Here is a 15,363-nt window from a genome sequence, read left to right on the forward strand (position 1 = left end):
TTAATATGAAGCACATTTAGAAATTACAGGGGAAATCATGGAGGCAAAGTCAAATGTGAAATTAATGTGTATCTGGAAAATAAGTATTAATTTGTAAACTTTTGAAACTCAGAAAAAATACATAAAAAATGAGTGAGTGGCGCTCCAGAAGCCCTACCCCCAGGTAAGGGTGCAAAAGAATTGTATCCTGTCTTTACAGCATTACAGGCCTATTTTAGGCAGGTGCTGAAGATGTACCCTTTAGCACCTGAGATATAGTATGACAAGCCCTATTCCCCTGCATGTAATGTTTTAACTGTTTTTAATGGCTGTATATTTAAATTGGCTTTTGACCTCCCCCACACAGTGGCAGGTAAGGAAACAAAATACAACAACATGATGATGTTGGGCTTGAAACGCTGCTAATTTTCTCTCATTTTGGGCAGCCATTTTGCAGCATCAGCTTATTTACAGAAGCCCCGCTTTGTTCAACGGGGCTTGCTTACTCCTTAGCTAGATTTAACTTCAGAAAAGCACCTCAACGTTTTATTTATTGTGGCCTATAACCCTTTCTTCAGAGGCATAAAGAAAAACGCATCGTGATTCTTTATCGGTTTCTGAGGAAACGCGGGATTGGGGGGGGGTCGGGGAGCAGCAGCGCAGCGAGGAGCGACATAGCCACGCCCACCGTGAATTATTAATTTTTTAAACAAACCCTCTGGGGGCAACCGCCGCCAAGACCTGCGAAACCACGTGGCCTGGTGTCGCGCGACTCCTTTCTCCTTGCCCCGCCCCCTGCTGGTTTCCGGCTGGTGCTTGCCTGCGGGGAGGGCGGGGTTCTGAGAGGAGGAGGCGGCGGCGGCGGCGGCAGCTGCGAGGCGGAAGTGCCTTCGGCGCTTGGGAGGCGGGGCCGAGGGACTCAGCGCGAGCGGGCAGAGCAGAAGGAAGGCGGCGGAGATGGAGCGGCCGTGAGGAGGGGGAAAGCGCGCGCGCGCCCACCCTCGCCCACCCCGGTCAGGCGGCCATGGAGACTGTGCAGCTGCGCCACCCGCGCCGGTGAGAAGCCAGAGGGGAAGAGATGCGCGGTGACGGTCAGGGTGGTGAAAGGGCTCTTGCGCTGCCCGAGGGGGTGGGAAGAGGCGACCTGGGTGCATGTAGGTTGCGGAGACGGGTCGGTGCACTTCTCTTCCTCTTAGGCCCTTTCCCACCCACTCTTTTTCCTCCTCCGCTTCCTCCCGGGAAACGCGCTCCTTCTTCGTCTTAAACTGCCCTCCTCGCATCTTCCGTCGGAGCTCGCGCGCATGACCCAGAGTTGGCTAAATGCAACGGGAGTTGTGCAAAAAAGCAATGAAATAAATAGAGCCGCCCAAAGCCTTTGTGGGGAACTGCCTGTGTCGTAAAGTTCTCTGCTTAAACTGGGATTCCAAAGTGATGTAGGTGGTTGGGACTCACTCCGCTTCCTTTTTTTAAAGGATGCTTTTACATTTCTTTTGCAATTGCTCGCTTGCTGTAGCAACTGGAAATGTGGCCCCTGAAGAAATGAAGAGTTTGGAAATGAATGTTTTGGTTTGAGGTCTTCAGCTGTTGACTTAAGGCCAGGACTCGCTTTTAACCCCAACCTTCAAAATGCAATCAGTTTATAATCTCATTTATTTATGCTGCTATATGGCTGACTGCTCCCCTTTTCTTCTGTAATTGTGCTCTGTTTCTTTCTCTTAAAGCCCAAGCATAAAACAAAGTGGATTATATTAACAGTGTGACAAACCTCAGATCTGGGCAGGTAAACATGTGAAGATGTCATCCTGAGTCAGATGCTGACATGTCTTTTCCAAGTATTTTCTACTCTGGTAGCAGCTTTCAAAGCTCTTGTTCCCAGTGGTCTGAGATGCCAGGGATTCATCCTGGGACCTTGTGCATGCAGAGCCTGCAGTCTTCCATGAACCTAAAGACCATCCTTGAGCTTTGCATTGTTTTTACTGAATTATTTCATGTTACATACAACCATGAAAATAAGGTGTAAGCCAACTCAAACATGCAAACATCTGACTGCACGTAGGAAGTGTGTGTTCAACAGCCCCAAATAGGAAGTGCTGGCCTCTTTTTGCAAATGCTTATTGCTCATTTGATGAGCATGGCGAACAGAAGTGAACAAGGAAGTCTGGTGCATAATGAGAAGTTCTAGATGACAAAACTCTTAAGATCCTTGATTAACCATGACCATAGAGCAGAATTGAAACAAGGGTGAATATGGTTAGAGACTAATACTTCAAGAATAACCTTCTGTCATTTATTAGTCAAAGATGGCTGAACTGTTAACATAATGCTCCCAAAGTGTTGTTAGGCTTTGGTTGCAGTACTGACTGAAAATACAGCTCACTATATTTTATGTTCTATCAGCTGGCAGAAAGCAGAATAGCATGTTGATCTGTGGAAATGAAATTAAAGAAAGACAGACAAATATGCTCTCACTTCCTTAGGCTGTTTTGGATTAAACATAGTTTTGTGAATTTCATCACAGGGTTCATAAGCAGTACGTTCCGGAATGATGTCTTAATACAATATTTGGTTTTTAAATGTCTTTCTGGGTTGAGGAATTTGAGGAAGTTAGACCAGATCAGTCAGAGAACAAATGACTCGACTCCGCACACCCCACAGGCCTAGAAAGGCATGAGTGTTGCCTGTCAGTTTTTAAAAGTAAAACTCTTGTTGTTTATAACACAACGTGTGCAATTTTATCTTTTCTCACAGTTTTTTTTAAAAGAATAATTTCTATTAACCGACCAATCACATCAAATCAAACCAAATTACATAAATTCTAAATTACACAGCCGAATTTTAAATTTTTGTTGGGGGTACCCATATTTCAAGTTCCAATCAACTTCTTGCTTCTTACTGCTGTTTTAATGTCCACAAATCTAACCTTATGATGTTCACAGTACTATCCAGTCCTTTCTTATTATTTTTCCACATCTCTTGTTGTTATTTGCATATATTTTTCCTTTCTCTTTGTGACCTCTGACAGTCTCCGCAAGCTGGTTAGAACAGTTTGTAATCCTGCGTGGTTATTATAATTTTTTTATCCAGTAGCCATATCCAGACGTTTTCCATATAACATCACTTCCATACATCAAAACAGTCTTAGCGTCATTAATCTTCACCAATCTGCCTCCTTTCTCAAAACCTCTGAGGAGATTCACTAGGAATGCAGTCTGAAAACCAAGTCCATTCTTCCTCCCGGCTATAAATCCTTTGGCAAGATAGCGACTCCGAATTAATTGCTGCGCCATTCTTATCTTTTCTCACAGTTATGATGTTGCTGGTAGAAATGGATTGTTGTTAAAGAAGTACATTTTACTTCATTTAATTGTGATGTCTCCTAGGCTGGGTCCACATGTGTATTCAATGTGATAATGTCAGTGGCCTTATCATAACTTCCCCCACTCTCCCCAGGCTCATGCTTATTCAAACAGTAATGCCTGATAACATGCTTTGTGGTTGCTTTTCGGTTGTATGTGTTGGGCTGTAATCATTTAGCATTAGGAAAAGAGTCTCTCCCCCCTCACCCTCCTGCACTCAAATGTTGCCTTCTTCCCTCTCCAACATAGTCCCAAGGAGATTAGAAACTCCTGTTTCCATTTTTTAACTGCCATTCAGTGTTATGTCTGAACCCTAAACTTTGGCTAATTTTAACTATGGTTTGTGAAAACAAGCCATATTCTTGAACTGTGGTTTGAAGTTTACTTGTTCCCACTAATCATTACAGTGGTACCTCGGTTTATGAACAGTCCTGTTTACGAACTATTCCGGTTTGCGAACTTTACCTTGGTCTACAAACGGAAGCCGAACTGTGGAAGGGCACTGGCGGTGGGAGGTCTCATTAGGCAAAGCACGCCTTGGTTTAAGTACGGACTTCAGGAATGGATTAAGTTCATAAACCGAGGTACCACTGTATTACACGTGGGTTTAGCCAGAAGTTTGAGAAGCAGTCCTCAGAATGTAGCTAAAAGATGGCACAAGACAAAACAGCAAGCTGTGATTAATCTAAAACAAGAGGGAAAGCCTCTGAAGTTGTCCTCATAGCTCCACCAGAAAGGGGACCATGCAGATCTGGGAAAAACAAGGCACATTCTCATAAACTATGGTTTATGGTTGCATCTGGACCAGCTCTATGTTTCTCCTTTGGACACAAGTATGATAATAAAGGAGATACTAACATTTTGGCTAAGAGGCCAGTTACAATTTGGGATTTTTGTCTTGTCGTTTCAGCACAGGCTGTAAGTGAACTGTCTCGGGTTGAGAAAGCCCCACAGAGCAGCTTACAGAAGTGTTTGGTTCACGCAGGCATGCAGCTGCTTTTTTCTTTTTTGGATGGCCCATTTACATGATGAGCAAAAGAGGCTGTTTCCTTTGTTTTGTGGTGTAGAGAGCACTTTTTTCCCTTTCTAACTTCTTTCCACTTCCCAGACATTATTCTTCTGCTGATGGTAATATGTAGGTTTCCTTTATTCTTAACTAGAACTTTTTTGTAGTGACCAAATTAAAGAAATCCACACCAAAAATTTTTTTTCGTACCAATATAGGTTGCTAATACCATAACTGAAATAGTGAGTATCGTTGGTACAGTTAATCAACTTGCTGCTTCTGGCTTCATTTTTATATGTGCTTTTCAAAGTTCAGATGTTGCTAACAGGTTATAATGATTAAATGGAAGTGCAACCACTTTAAGTAAGGGTCAGTTTTTTACAGCAAGGTTGGTTATTCCATGAAGGTGGTGCGCATGAATGGGAGAGAGTAGCTTACTCATGTGCAGTATTTAAAAACTTAAAAACTGTGTTTGTCTATTAAAGTTGCTAATATGGATATTCGCTTCAATAGTTGGATTTCGAAGTTAGTATGAAACTTCCCTCTCTCTTCTTACTTACGTCTCAGTATTCCACCAGTATTTTAACCATGTAAATAACCAACCCTACTTCTAAGATTGTGCCTTAACATGAAACTGGCTTCTAAACTTGGATTAGTACTTGCCTGGAATATTAGTACACAATGTACTAATACATTTTTCATCAGTATTAACTAGAAATCATGACATAGGCATATTTGTTGACATCTGTTTCAAACGAGCAGGTTCTGTGGTCTTAATGCTTATCGCTGAAGCTAGTTCTGGTATTTCACCATTTCCTGGGTTGAAATCTTAGTCATGTTTCTTCATTTTAGAAAGTCATCGTGTATTTCACAAATGTGAAATAATACATAATACAGAAAACCATATGTTTTGGGTTTTCAGAAACATGTGGACTTCAGGACTCGCTACTACTAATTTTGCACTTTTGGTAAAAGGCCGCCTCTGAAATGTGAAAAGTATAACTCACATTTTCTTTCTGTTTGGTTAAAAAATGTTGTAGTCCCCATGTGTGTTTAGCACTTCTAATATATAGCTCTATTCTTTGCTTATAAGTAACTTTTATTAATAAACGTAGAACATCTTCTGAAAGTGAACAAGAAACATTTCAGCATGTTCCCATTTTCAAAAAACTTTTTTAAAAAAGCATTGTTCTCTGAAAGGTGCAATGCAACAGAAAATATGGGTGATTATGAGAGAAAATGGATTGTGTGTACATTACCCCTTGTGCTTCTATAGGCTCCTCAAAATGCCACTGCAACAACACTGATTCAGTGGTGTTATAGGGCTGGTATCACTTCCAAAGCCTTTGTGGCTCAAACTTCTTTGCATTGTTTTTTTTGTACCATGTAGGCCAATGTAGTGCCTTCCAGATGTTGTTGGATTCCCAGCTTGATCCTGTCCATTGGCTATGCTGGCTGGGTTGATGGCATTTGGAGTCTGATAACATCTGGAGGGCACTGCATTGGCCACCCTTGATATGGGGGTTTTCCTCAGTATGGGTAGAAGAGTGTTATTTGCGCTTTTAAAGAATTATGATAACTGATAAGGCTGATTGAACACTGTCTCCTACATCTGTCAATGAGTTTTAAAATATATGTATGAAAGCCGCCTATGATATTTGCATAGCATAACTGAAATTTTCTTTCCTTTGCCACAGGCAGCTAAGGAAGTTAGATGAAGATAGTCTGACAAAACAACCCGAAGAAGTGTTCGATGTGCTAGAAAAACTCGGAGAAGGGTAAGTGCAGGTAACAAAAAGTGCAGGTAATGTGCTGAGACATGCAGGTGCTGGTTCTTATGTGTGCCACAAGCTTCAAAACAGCTTGTTGTTCATTGTATTGCTTATTCAAATCAAGAAGTGACAGTGTTCTATAGGTAGCTTATTTAGCGGTTACTATGTGTAATGTTTATTAATTTAAAAATTGGGATTAAAAAGCCCACCAGTCTCTTGCCAGAATGCTTTAAACATTGTATATTCACCTGCATCCTGTAAACCCTGCAAGTGATTGCCAGTGGTTATGTACCCATCACAACCCTTGATTGTTGAACAACTTAGCAAGGCTGGTACCATATTAATCTTTATGCAAGTTCTTCATGGAGTGCTTGAGTGTGGGGGGCACTTTAGCATATGATTCAGTGTCTTTCCTTTCTGTATCACCTCTTACGGTGTTCAAAGCCTGTATTTCTTGTTACAGGTCCTATGGCAGTGTTTTCAAAGCTATCCATAAAGAAACGGGCCAGGTTGTTGCAATTAAGCAAGTTCCTGTTGAATCTGACTTGCAGGAGATCATTAAAGAGATATCCATAATGCAACAATGTGATAGGTAAGTGCAACTGGTCCGTATTTTCACTCACCAGTGGTGAGAGCCCCTCCCATCTATCATGAGTGCCCCCAAACTTCCAGCAAAAGCAGCATGCAGGAAATAAATTTTACATGGTAGAGTGAGAAAAGAGGAGTGCAGTGCAGCCTTAATGTGGTTTAAATAAATCTATCAAAAGCTTTACTTGAAAAGTGTTTCTATTGAAATACTTGTATTTTTAAGACATGACAGCTCAAGAGCAGATGCCTCTTGCATTAAATTTAAAACTAATGGCCCTGAAAACTATTATCATACTGATTCTTTGCTATTGAAAAGTTCCACCCTCACGTCAATGCCTCTAGGGTCATTTTTAAGGATTACTGAGAATATATGGAGCGTGCTCTTGAAATGTGCCATATGATTATAAAGTAGTATGTGCTATATAAAAAAGTAATATAAATATAAATGATAAAATGTGCTGCATATTAAGTAAAATGTCGCTCCACTGTAAGAGACATATGGTTCTGAAAACCAGTTGCTGGGAATCACAAGTGGAAAGATTGCTATTTCGCTCAGTTTCTGCTTGTGAGCTTCTCATACATATCTGGTTGGTTGCTGTGAGAATAGGATGCTGGACCAGTTGGGCCAGTGGCTTAATGCCATAGGGATTTCCTTACATTTCATGCTGGTACAGTAGAACATTGCAGAGTTTGGCCGGTACCCTAACTAATGGCTGTTACCATTATTATGGTAATTTCTCTCATTTAATCCTTAGCTTTGGCAATGTTGGGTACTGCTTCAAAGGATATAGCTCTTCTTGCATGGTTTTATTTCCTTTTTAGTAGAGTATTGCCCATTAAGCTATTGGGCAGCCACTGCAGACCAAATAAATCAAGCTCTTTCACTCTATCCAGTGAAATATCACTATGCACACTTCCGGCAGATGAATGAAATAGCAGAGCTATGGAAGGGGATTTCCTTTTTCCAAGTTTGTGCTTTTAATAGGACCCCACAATATTGTACTAAGTCTGATTTTCATTTTTGTAAATGCAAAATGTGTACTTCAGTGACACATCTTAATTTTTATTAGTCCTCATGTAGTCAAATACTATGGCAGCTATTTTAAGAACACGGACCTCTGGATTGTCATGGAATATTGCGGTGCCGGATCTGTGTCTGATATTATTCGACTGCGAAATAAAACGGTAGGTGCTCCTTCAGCATCTTCATAAATGTGTGATGTTCTGCAGACAAAAGCATCAAGTGCTAATAGGGCATTTTAATGTCTAGTGTTGAACTTGGCATTTTTTCTGTTATACTTTTGGTGCCTATTCAGGATGTTCCTCTTTTAGCAAGCTTTCTAAGTAGAGGTTTTTTATCTCAGCTGGTATCTGTTGGATTTGAATTGATTTTATATATGGTGATGGTTGGTGTGTGTGTGTGTGTGCATGCGTGCATAAATGATTTAGCTGTTTTTATATACACATTTGTCTTGTGTATAGTTCTTGCTGTATTGTAAATCGCTTTGGGATGAGGTGCATCAGGAATGCTCTCGATAAAGGAATTGAAATTAAGTAAATAGGATTGTGTTTAAATCCTTTTGGTAATTAGCTTGATGTTTTCTTTGACTGACATAAGTTGTTAAAGTACATAGTGTATTCCTTCTCATTGTTGCTATTGAGATGGTAACAGCAGCCTGAGTCCATAGCCTCTCTACTGCCTCTTTCATGCCCCCAGGGTGTATACACCTTCTCAAGAAAGCATTGCATTTGCAGTTTTATTTGGCTGTGTGTATGCATGGTGGCTCTTGATTGTATTAGGAGGCAGCAGGATATGTCAGTTCTTAGTTACCGTACTTTAGAGCAGGAAAGAGGAACCTGTGACCCTCCAGATGTTGTCAGACTCTCAACTCCCACTTTCTCACTGTCCATTTTGTGTAGCAAACAATAATTTAGGGTGATGGAGTTTTGATGGAATCATCATAGTGTACAGGGAAACTGGGAGCCAATTTGACAAGGAAAGGGACAAGTTTTTGATACCAGTTCTCATATTGAGTCCCAATTACTCTGCATAAATAATAGTAGTAAGATGGATGGGACATTTGTATATTTATAATGGACACTGGCAATCTCTCTTAGCAACAGTTAGTTGCTGGTATCGGTTAATGTAGTTAATTTCTTCCTTCAGTTGATGGAAGATGAAATCGCTACAATAATACAATCAACACTCAAAGGGCTGGAATACCTCCATTTCATGAGGAAAATACACCGTGACATCAAAGCTGGCAATATACTACTCAATACAGAAGGGCATGCTAAACTTGCGGATTTTGGGGTAGCAGGCCAACTCACAGTGAGTAAATATTGTCTATATACACTTTTCTGCTTGTGTTTCATTCAGTATTTAGTTTCCTGGAGCTGGTGCACGTTAGCTGGCAGCCCACCCCCCATACGCCTTGGGAGGAGTAGGCAGAGCTACTACTTGAATGGTCTGTTTTGAAGCTGCTGCTGCTACTATTGTTTACACAGATGCTGTGACTTATTCAGCCCTCACAGGATGCTGGTCCTTCTTCAGTCTGCATGTTTTGCTCTGTGATCCTGAGGGACTTGCATGGGGGCCATCAGCTAATATGGTGTAGCCATGGTGAAACTTACATTCTGTAATGTAGAAATAACGTCTGTTTCATGAAACATAATAGGTTTCTGTTGGCTTAACTATGTTGGGGATTAGATTTCATTTGATTGTTACTGTTCTAACACATTTTAGATACGGAGAGCATGTGCTCTGGATAACCTCTCGGACAGTTGTTTCCAATCTGATGCCCGCCAGATATTGTGGACTACAAACTCCCCTCAGCCTTAGCCAACACAGACTGATGGGAGTTGTTATACAAAAGGTCTGAAGGGCATCAGATTAGTAAAGGCTAAGTTTGTTGTTTTTTAATTACTGCACTTCATTTTATGACTGGGTTCCCTTTCTTTTGTTAGGACACCATGGCAAAAAGGAACACTGTGATAGGAACTCCTTTTTGGATGGCACCTGAAGTGATTCAAGAAATCGGATACAATTGTCTAGCAGACATCTGGTCTTTGGGCATTACTGCCATTGAAATGGCGGAAGGAAAACCACCATATGCCGATATTCACCCGATGAGGGTAAGTGTTGGGTAACCAGACTTAACTGTGCAATCTCAACCATGTCTACCCACAAGTCCTGTTTTAATTCAATGGACATGTGAGAATCCAGATTCTTAAATGCGCCATTGCATGATCTTATGGGTGCCCTGTCATGTGTTGAGGGAGTGGGGCAGCAGGGTTGCACATTGCTGCTTTTGTGTTCAACAGGTCTTGTGAGGGGCCTTACATGGAGGGTGTGAACATCAGTGGGGGAGGGCCTAGCCCATGTGGCCCTGTAACCATGTCACAAATTATTTTAATGTGTAGAGAAGGTTGTCTCAACACATCAATTGTTTGACCTTGCATCACCAAACTAGCCTGTTCTCTTAACATCAGTTTCACAATGGGTGAAGGGAAACACTCCAAAGGAAAGGATAGTATAGTGATCTTGTATCAACAGATTGCCTAAGCAGATGTCAGCTTGCACAAACCTGTCTTTCCTTCAAATCCCCCCCTCCCCGAAAAAGCCTCTCCTTGGAGTCTGGGAGGAACTTCTGAACATTGCAGGTTTTGTCATACAGGAGCCTGCAGTTGGGGGGTGAGGGGGTTGCCTCAAATTGGATGGAAGAACCTTGCAAGAGTGGAGCTCCACCAATGCAAGATCTTCTGCTTGATTTCAGCTGATCCCTCCTTCCCACTGCAGCTCTATACAACAGTGTTCAGTAAGCTTCACATAGAGACACTCACACACACTTCATGCCTTCTGAGACAGCATGGGTACATTGATCTTTTATACACTGGGATTGCTGGAGAATGGAGGCTTTTAACTGCCCCCCATCCCAATACAACCAAAGTCACTAAGCTGATAAGTCTTTTCCTTGCCACCCAGCTGACAGCTAATCGGCTGAGCAGTTGAGGAAAGTGGGCAGGAGTTCTGGGGTTTTGGGGACTGCAAGGAAAGCTGCCAAAGGCTGTATGTAGTCTGGTTGTTCCATGAGAACAGCAGCATTTTGATTCTGAACCCAGCTTATGCAGAGTACAGTTTGAATACAATTGCAGTTAGCAGGCTTGGAAGATATGCTCTTATCCTCTGAATGTAAAAAGCAGCACATAAGAAACAGTACAATGTATTGGTGGCTGCCACCAATTCCACTGGTGGAATTATGGTGGAGAATTATGATGGAGGTGGGTACTTCTCAGGGTTCCAGTTAGTGGCTTGGGGTCATCATTAGCCATCCCCTGTGCAACACTGTCAAGAACTTTGGTCCACCCTTGCAAAATCTTTCTCAGTGTGGTCATTGTTTGATTTATACTTAAAAATTTTATATAGGGTCAACAGCAGGTAGAAAAAATGTATACTTTGTTTGCAGGCAATTTTCATGATTCCAACAAATCCACCTCCAACATTCCGGAAGCCGGAACTCTGGTCAGATGAATTCACAGACTTTGTAAAGCAGTGTCTTGTGAAGTGTCCAGAAAAAAGAGCCACTGCCACGCAGCTGCTTCAGGTCAGTATCTGTTGGAATGTAAAGCAATAAATAAAATTATTTGTCTGTTTGAGAAATAGACAGGCAGTTTTCCTGTCTGTCCCCCATCTCCCCTCCATTGTAGCAGTTTTGTTGCTGATCATCTTGTGCTTCTAAGTTTTAGATAGTAGAGTTGAATTGTAGTGCTTAAAAAATAAGGTATGTTGCTGCCTGGTGGGGGTTATCAGTAGGCAAAGTGAACACTGATCCAGGAATGCTTTGGGTATAGGATACTGTTTCTTGGGCAGGGGATTGGATTATATTTGATTCCTTATACCTCTGTGCTTGGTGATTGTGCAGCTGCTTTGTAAATATCAGGTCCTATGCATATTTACTCAGAAGCAACTCAGTTCATTGAGGCTTGCTCCCAAATTAACATTCAGGAAATTTCTATTTCCATAGTCAGGGGAGGCTTTGTGGAATCTTCTAAATCGTAGCTGTCTGAACAATATGTACTGTTGCTGATAAAAAATGTGTATAGATCAGAACTAAACATGCATACTTGCATATTCATATTAATTACTACTTTCCACCCAATTTGCAAAATTAGGCAGATCATTTGGCATTAATAGTCCTTTTTGTGTCCTAAGCTATTGAAGTGTTTACACATAACATAGTAGAAATGCATTTGCCTTGTAGATTGCATTGTTTGGGCAGGGCTGCCATGCTTGAATAAACTTGCCTTACAAAATCAACAGAATTAAAAGGATTAACATAGCTCGGGGTTAAGATCTTTTGCTGCTACATGTTGTTCAAAGTTCATCGTTCTTAATGTGTCTTCTTTAGCATCCATTTGTAAAAAATGCCAAAGGGGTTTTCATCCTACGAGACCTGATTAATGAAGCAATGGATATTAAACTGAAAATTCAGGAAGCTCAACAGCGTGAGATGTATCATGATGATGAAGAAAATTCAGTGAGTGCTAAAACTACTTAACCATTGTCCTTCCTGTAGTAGCATTGCTCTGTACCCCTCTATTAGATGTGTTGGCAGTTCATAATTTCTGTGTCAGTTTTTTAAAGTCTGCTTTCTGAAAAAATTATGCCCAAGTCCCTCAGTAGGTCAGTGGCCTTGGAACTAACCGCAGCTGGTGAAATATAGTGAGCAAGCAAGTCGACTTGAAATCTTCTTGCTTAAATGGAAAGGAAAGGCTCTACATCAATAGCAGAGTACATGCTGTGCATGCAGAAGGGTCCCAGGTTCAATACCTGTTAAGTTCAAGTGTAGCAGAGTTGGGGCTCAACTTTGGCAGGTGGGCAGGGTCAGGACTGTCATCTGATGTCAGAGAGGTCAGGTGATTGACAGGTTGGTTGCCTCTCCTGCCTGTCAGAGTTCAGCTGCACGATCAGCTGATCCAGTCACAACTTTACCAAGCCCATACCTGACATCACACATGACAGTTGGAGTGGGGCAGGTGGGTGTGGTTTGGGGGAAATTGCCTCATGGGCCAAATGGGGAAACCTTCTGGGTCACATTTGGTATGTGGGACATTTTCTATCCTTGAAATATATGGATCCTGGATGGCAGGGTTGGGAAAGCCCTTCTGCCTAAGACTGTGGAGAGCTACAGAAATGACCTTAAATTGCCCAAGTGGGTCAGAGTTGGGACCAGATGTGACTAGAGAAATAAACAGCTTTTTCAAACAGATATCAGAATGCATCAGCAGAAAATCAGTGGAATTATTTTCCAAATAAGCCACCTGTCAGAGAACTGCCATCGGAAGGGCAGGCGGTGGAAGGGCTCACGGAGGTTAGGAGAGACTCGGCAGCAGAGGAGGGAACCAGCAGGGGGAGAGAAGGAGCTCCAAGGGAAAGTGAATCGGAGGGATGGCTCAGAGAGACTTCCAGCGAAAACAGTGGGGAAGTTTCAGGACCTCCTATAGGGACACCCACCCCTCGCCGGAAACTGTCGCGCCGAGAATCCCGAAGACGCGTTTCCGTTAAGGAGCTTCTATGCTGGAAGCGTTTCCGCAAACGCCCACTGTCGGATTCTGCCAGCGATTGAGGGAGTCATGTTTAAGGGGCTCCGCTATAGACAGAGCTTTGATAACCAGGCCAAACTCTGAGGGACTAAGCTTTACGCACAAGCAGCTCATCATCCCATCACAACACCCTTTACCTGGTGGTTTCCAGATACTTTGGGATATAGCTCTATAAAAATGCATAAACTGGAAATGCATGTTCTGCAAAGGCAGAGGAGAGACCTTCTGAATTTCTCTCTTGGCTATGGCGGAGGAAGAGAGGAAAGTGGGGAACAAGCAGCTTGCTGTAGCTTATTCGGGCTTGTTCACTTCACATTAGACTATTTTTTTATTATGGAAGTAGTTTATGTATCCCCTTTCGGCGCCTCTAAGGTGGTTCGCAACAATAAAATGCAATCTTCTTGCAATATAGAAAAAACAGCAAGACTCTAAAAACAAAGGAAGTAGAAAACAGCCAACAAGGCTGTTATATACAGCTAAAAGTGTAGTGAAATACAGTTAGGCCTCAAATTATGTGGGGGCTACATTCTGGGGATTGCGCCTAAAGCCAAAATCACTTGTAGTCAAAACACATTGGGTTCAATGCTGGGTTGGATTGCCAAAGTCTTTTTTCCTGGATGTTTGGGAGCCACTGTTCTAGATGATACGTGTTGGCAAATTAAAAACATGCATCTGTTTAGAATCCCTGACGTCAAAGTTAAGACGCAGTTTTGAACAAAAAGTGTAATATTTTGCATAATTATTATTAACACTTCGACCCTGTCCTTCCTCCAAGGAGCCTGAAACAACATACAAGCCCACTTTGTGGAAGGATTGCATAAGTTCAGGACTTCACCAAGTAATTTCACAGTTTTGTGTGGTGCTTCCTCTGCCAAAATGCTATCTGCTATCATAATCAGTATTTTGAAGGAAAACTTAAAATATTTGTTACAGGAAAGTGGAATCTCAGCATTACGATCTGTTGCTAAATTATGTAACATTTGTTTGCACTAATAATTTTACTTCAACTTCTAAAATTTCTGCAGTTAACTTTTTTTTTTGCAAAGCTTTTTAACATTCCTCTGTTGTTGCTGGTAATGTATAACTTGATTAAATAGCAGATTTCGATCTTCAAAGCTGTCTGTCCAATATTTGCTGTTCATTGAAAAGAAACTGTTACTAACTGATAACGAACTAGAATCAGATATGTAAACTAACATTACACACTCCATTCAATTCTAATTGCATTGCCTTGGAGAAATACTGATACCTTGCTTAGTCTGATTCAAATTTTTATCTCTTGCATCTCTGTTCAGGAAGAAGATGAAACTGACGCTAGGACCATGGTGCGGGCACAGGGACAAGAGACTGGTACAATCAGAGCTGCTTGTGGAATGAGTGATGGTATCAATACCATGATAGAATACAATGACACGTTAGAGTCACAACTGGGAACAATGGTCATAAATGCTGAAGATGAAGAAGATGAGGGTACAATGAAGAGTAAGTGCATTTTTCATTATAATAAAGTGCAGTCTTTTAAGCTTTAAAGCAATGTGATACCCTTCTCATGCCAGCAGTGACAGGGAACAAATTTTTGAATGGGTGTTTTGGAGAATTTTTCTCAGTTTGGAAACCTTTAGCTGAGTTCAGGCTCTTTCACATTTAGATTTTACTCATATTGGGGGTTGTTGTTGGCACACACACTCTTCCTCCAGAACGTACAAGGCAGTGGCAAAGTGTGGGGCGGTCTCTGGAACATGGCACCATCCAAGGTTTCAAGAAGTTCCTTCAGGTACAATTGGGGAAGGGAGTTGGTAAGAGGAGTGTCCAGACCCTGTTGTGCTCCCGATGACATCATTGGGAGCATCATAGGGTTTCTGAGCTGATGTTAATGAGAAATGGAATGTAAATAGAATGTAGGTGAAGGACTGAGCAGAGAAACCATAAACATTCTTGTGGAATGACATAGGTCCAGGTGCTTATCTCGAAGTGCTTATTGCAAGAAACTGGTGGAAGGAGGGAAGGCTGAAAACCTTGATGTCGTGACATGTGCTTAAGCAGCAGAAGTCAGAAGCTT

General features: G+C 41.7%; 1 protein-coding gene and 1 long non-coding RNA gene across 3 annotated transcripts in view; one reads left to right on the top strand and one right to left on the bottom strand.

The window, feature by feature from the left end:
* The window catches only part of LOC307218075, a 343,388-nt gene that overhangs the window by 262,485 nt on the left and 65,540 nt on the right, over positions 1–15,363 (bottom strand). The window lies entirely within an intron of this gene.
* Positions 1–15,363, top strand: part of STK4 (serine/threonine kinase 4) — a 67,867-nt gene that overhangs the window by 2,725 nt on the left and 49,779 nt on the right. Inside the window, exons 1-9 of one of the 2 annotated variants that reach the window (XM_079979550.1) lie at positions 886–1,035; positions 6,039–6,119; positions 6,577–6,705; positions 7,772–7,886; positions 8,869–9,033; positions 9,669–9,836; positions 11,168–11,305; positions 12,110–12,238; positions 14,600–14,786. In XM_079979550.1, coding sequence (XP_079835676.1) covers positions 1,004–1,035; positions 6,039–6,119; positions 6,577–6,705; positions 7,772–7,886; positions 8,869–9,033; positions 9,669–9,836; positions 11,168–11,305; positions 12,110–12,238; positions 14,600–14,786 — 1,144 coding nt within the window. In that variant the 5' untranslated portion in view covers positions 886–1,003. Of the gene's footprint in view, positions 1–885; positions 1,036–6,038; positions 6,120–6,576; positions 6,706–7,771; positions 7,887–8,868; positions 9,034–9,668; positions 9,837–11,167; positions 11,306–12,109; positions 12,239–14,599; positions 14,787–15,363 lie in introns of those variants that run through there. The other variant, XM_079979551.1, reaches the window with a different exon arrangement.

This window comes from Podarcis cretensis (assembly GCF_951804945.1).
Source record: "Podarcis cretensis genome assembly, chromosome: 6".
NCBI classification, from domain to species: Eukaryota; Metazoa; Chordata; class Lepidosauria; order Squamata; family Lacertidae; genus Podarcis; species Podarcis cretensis.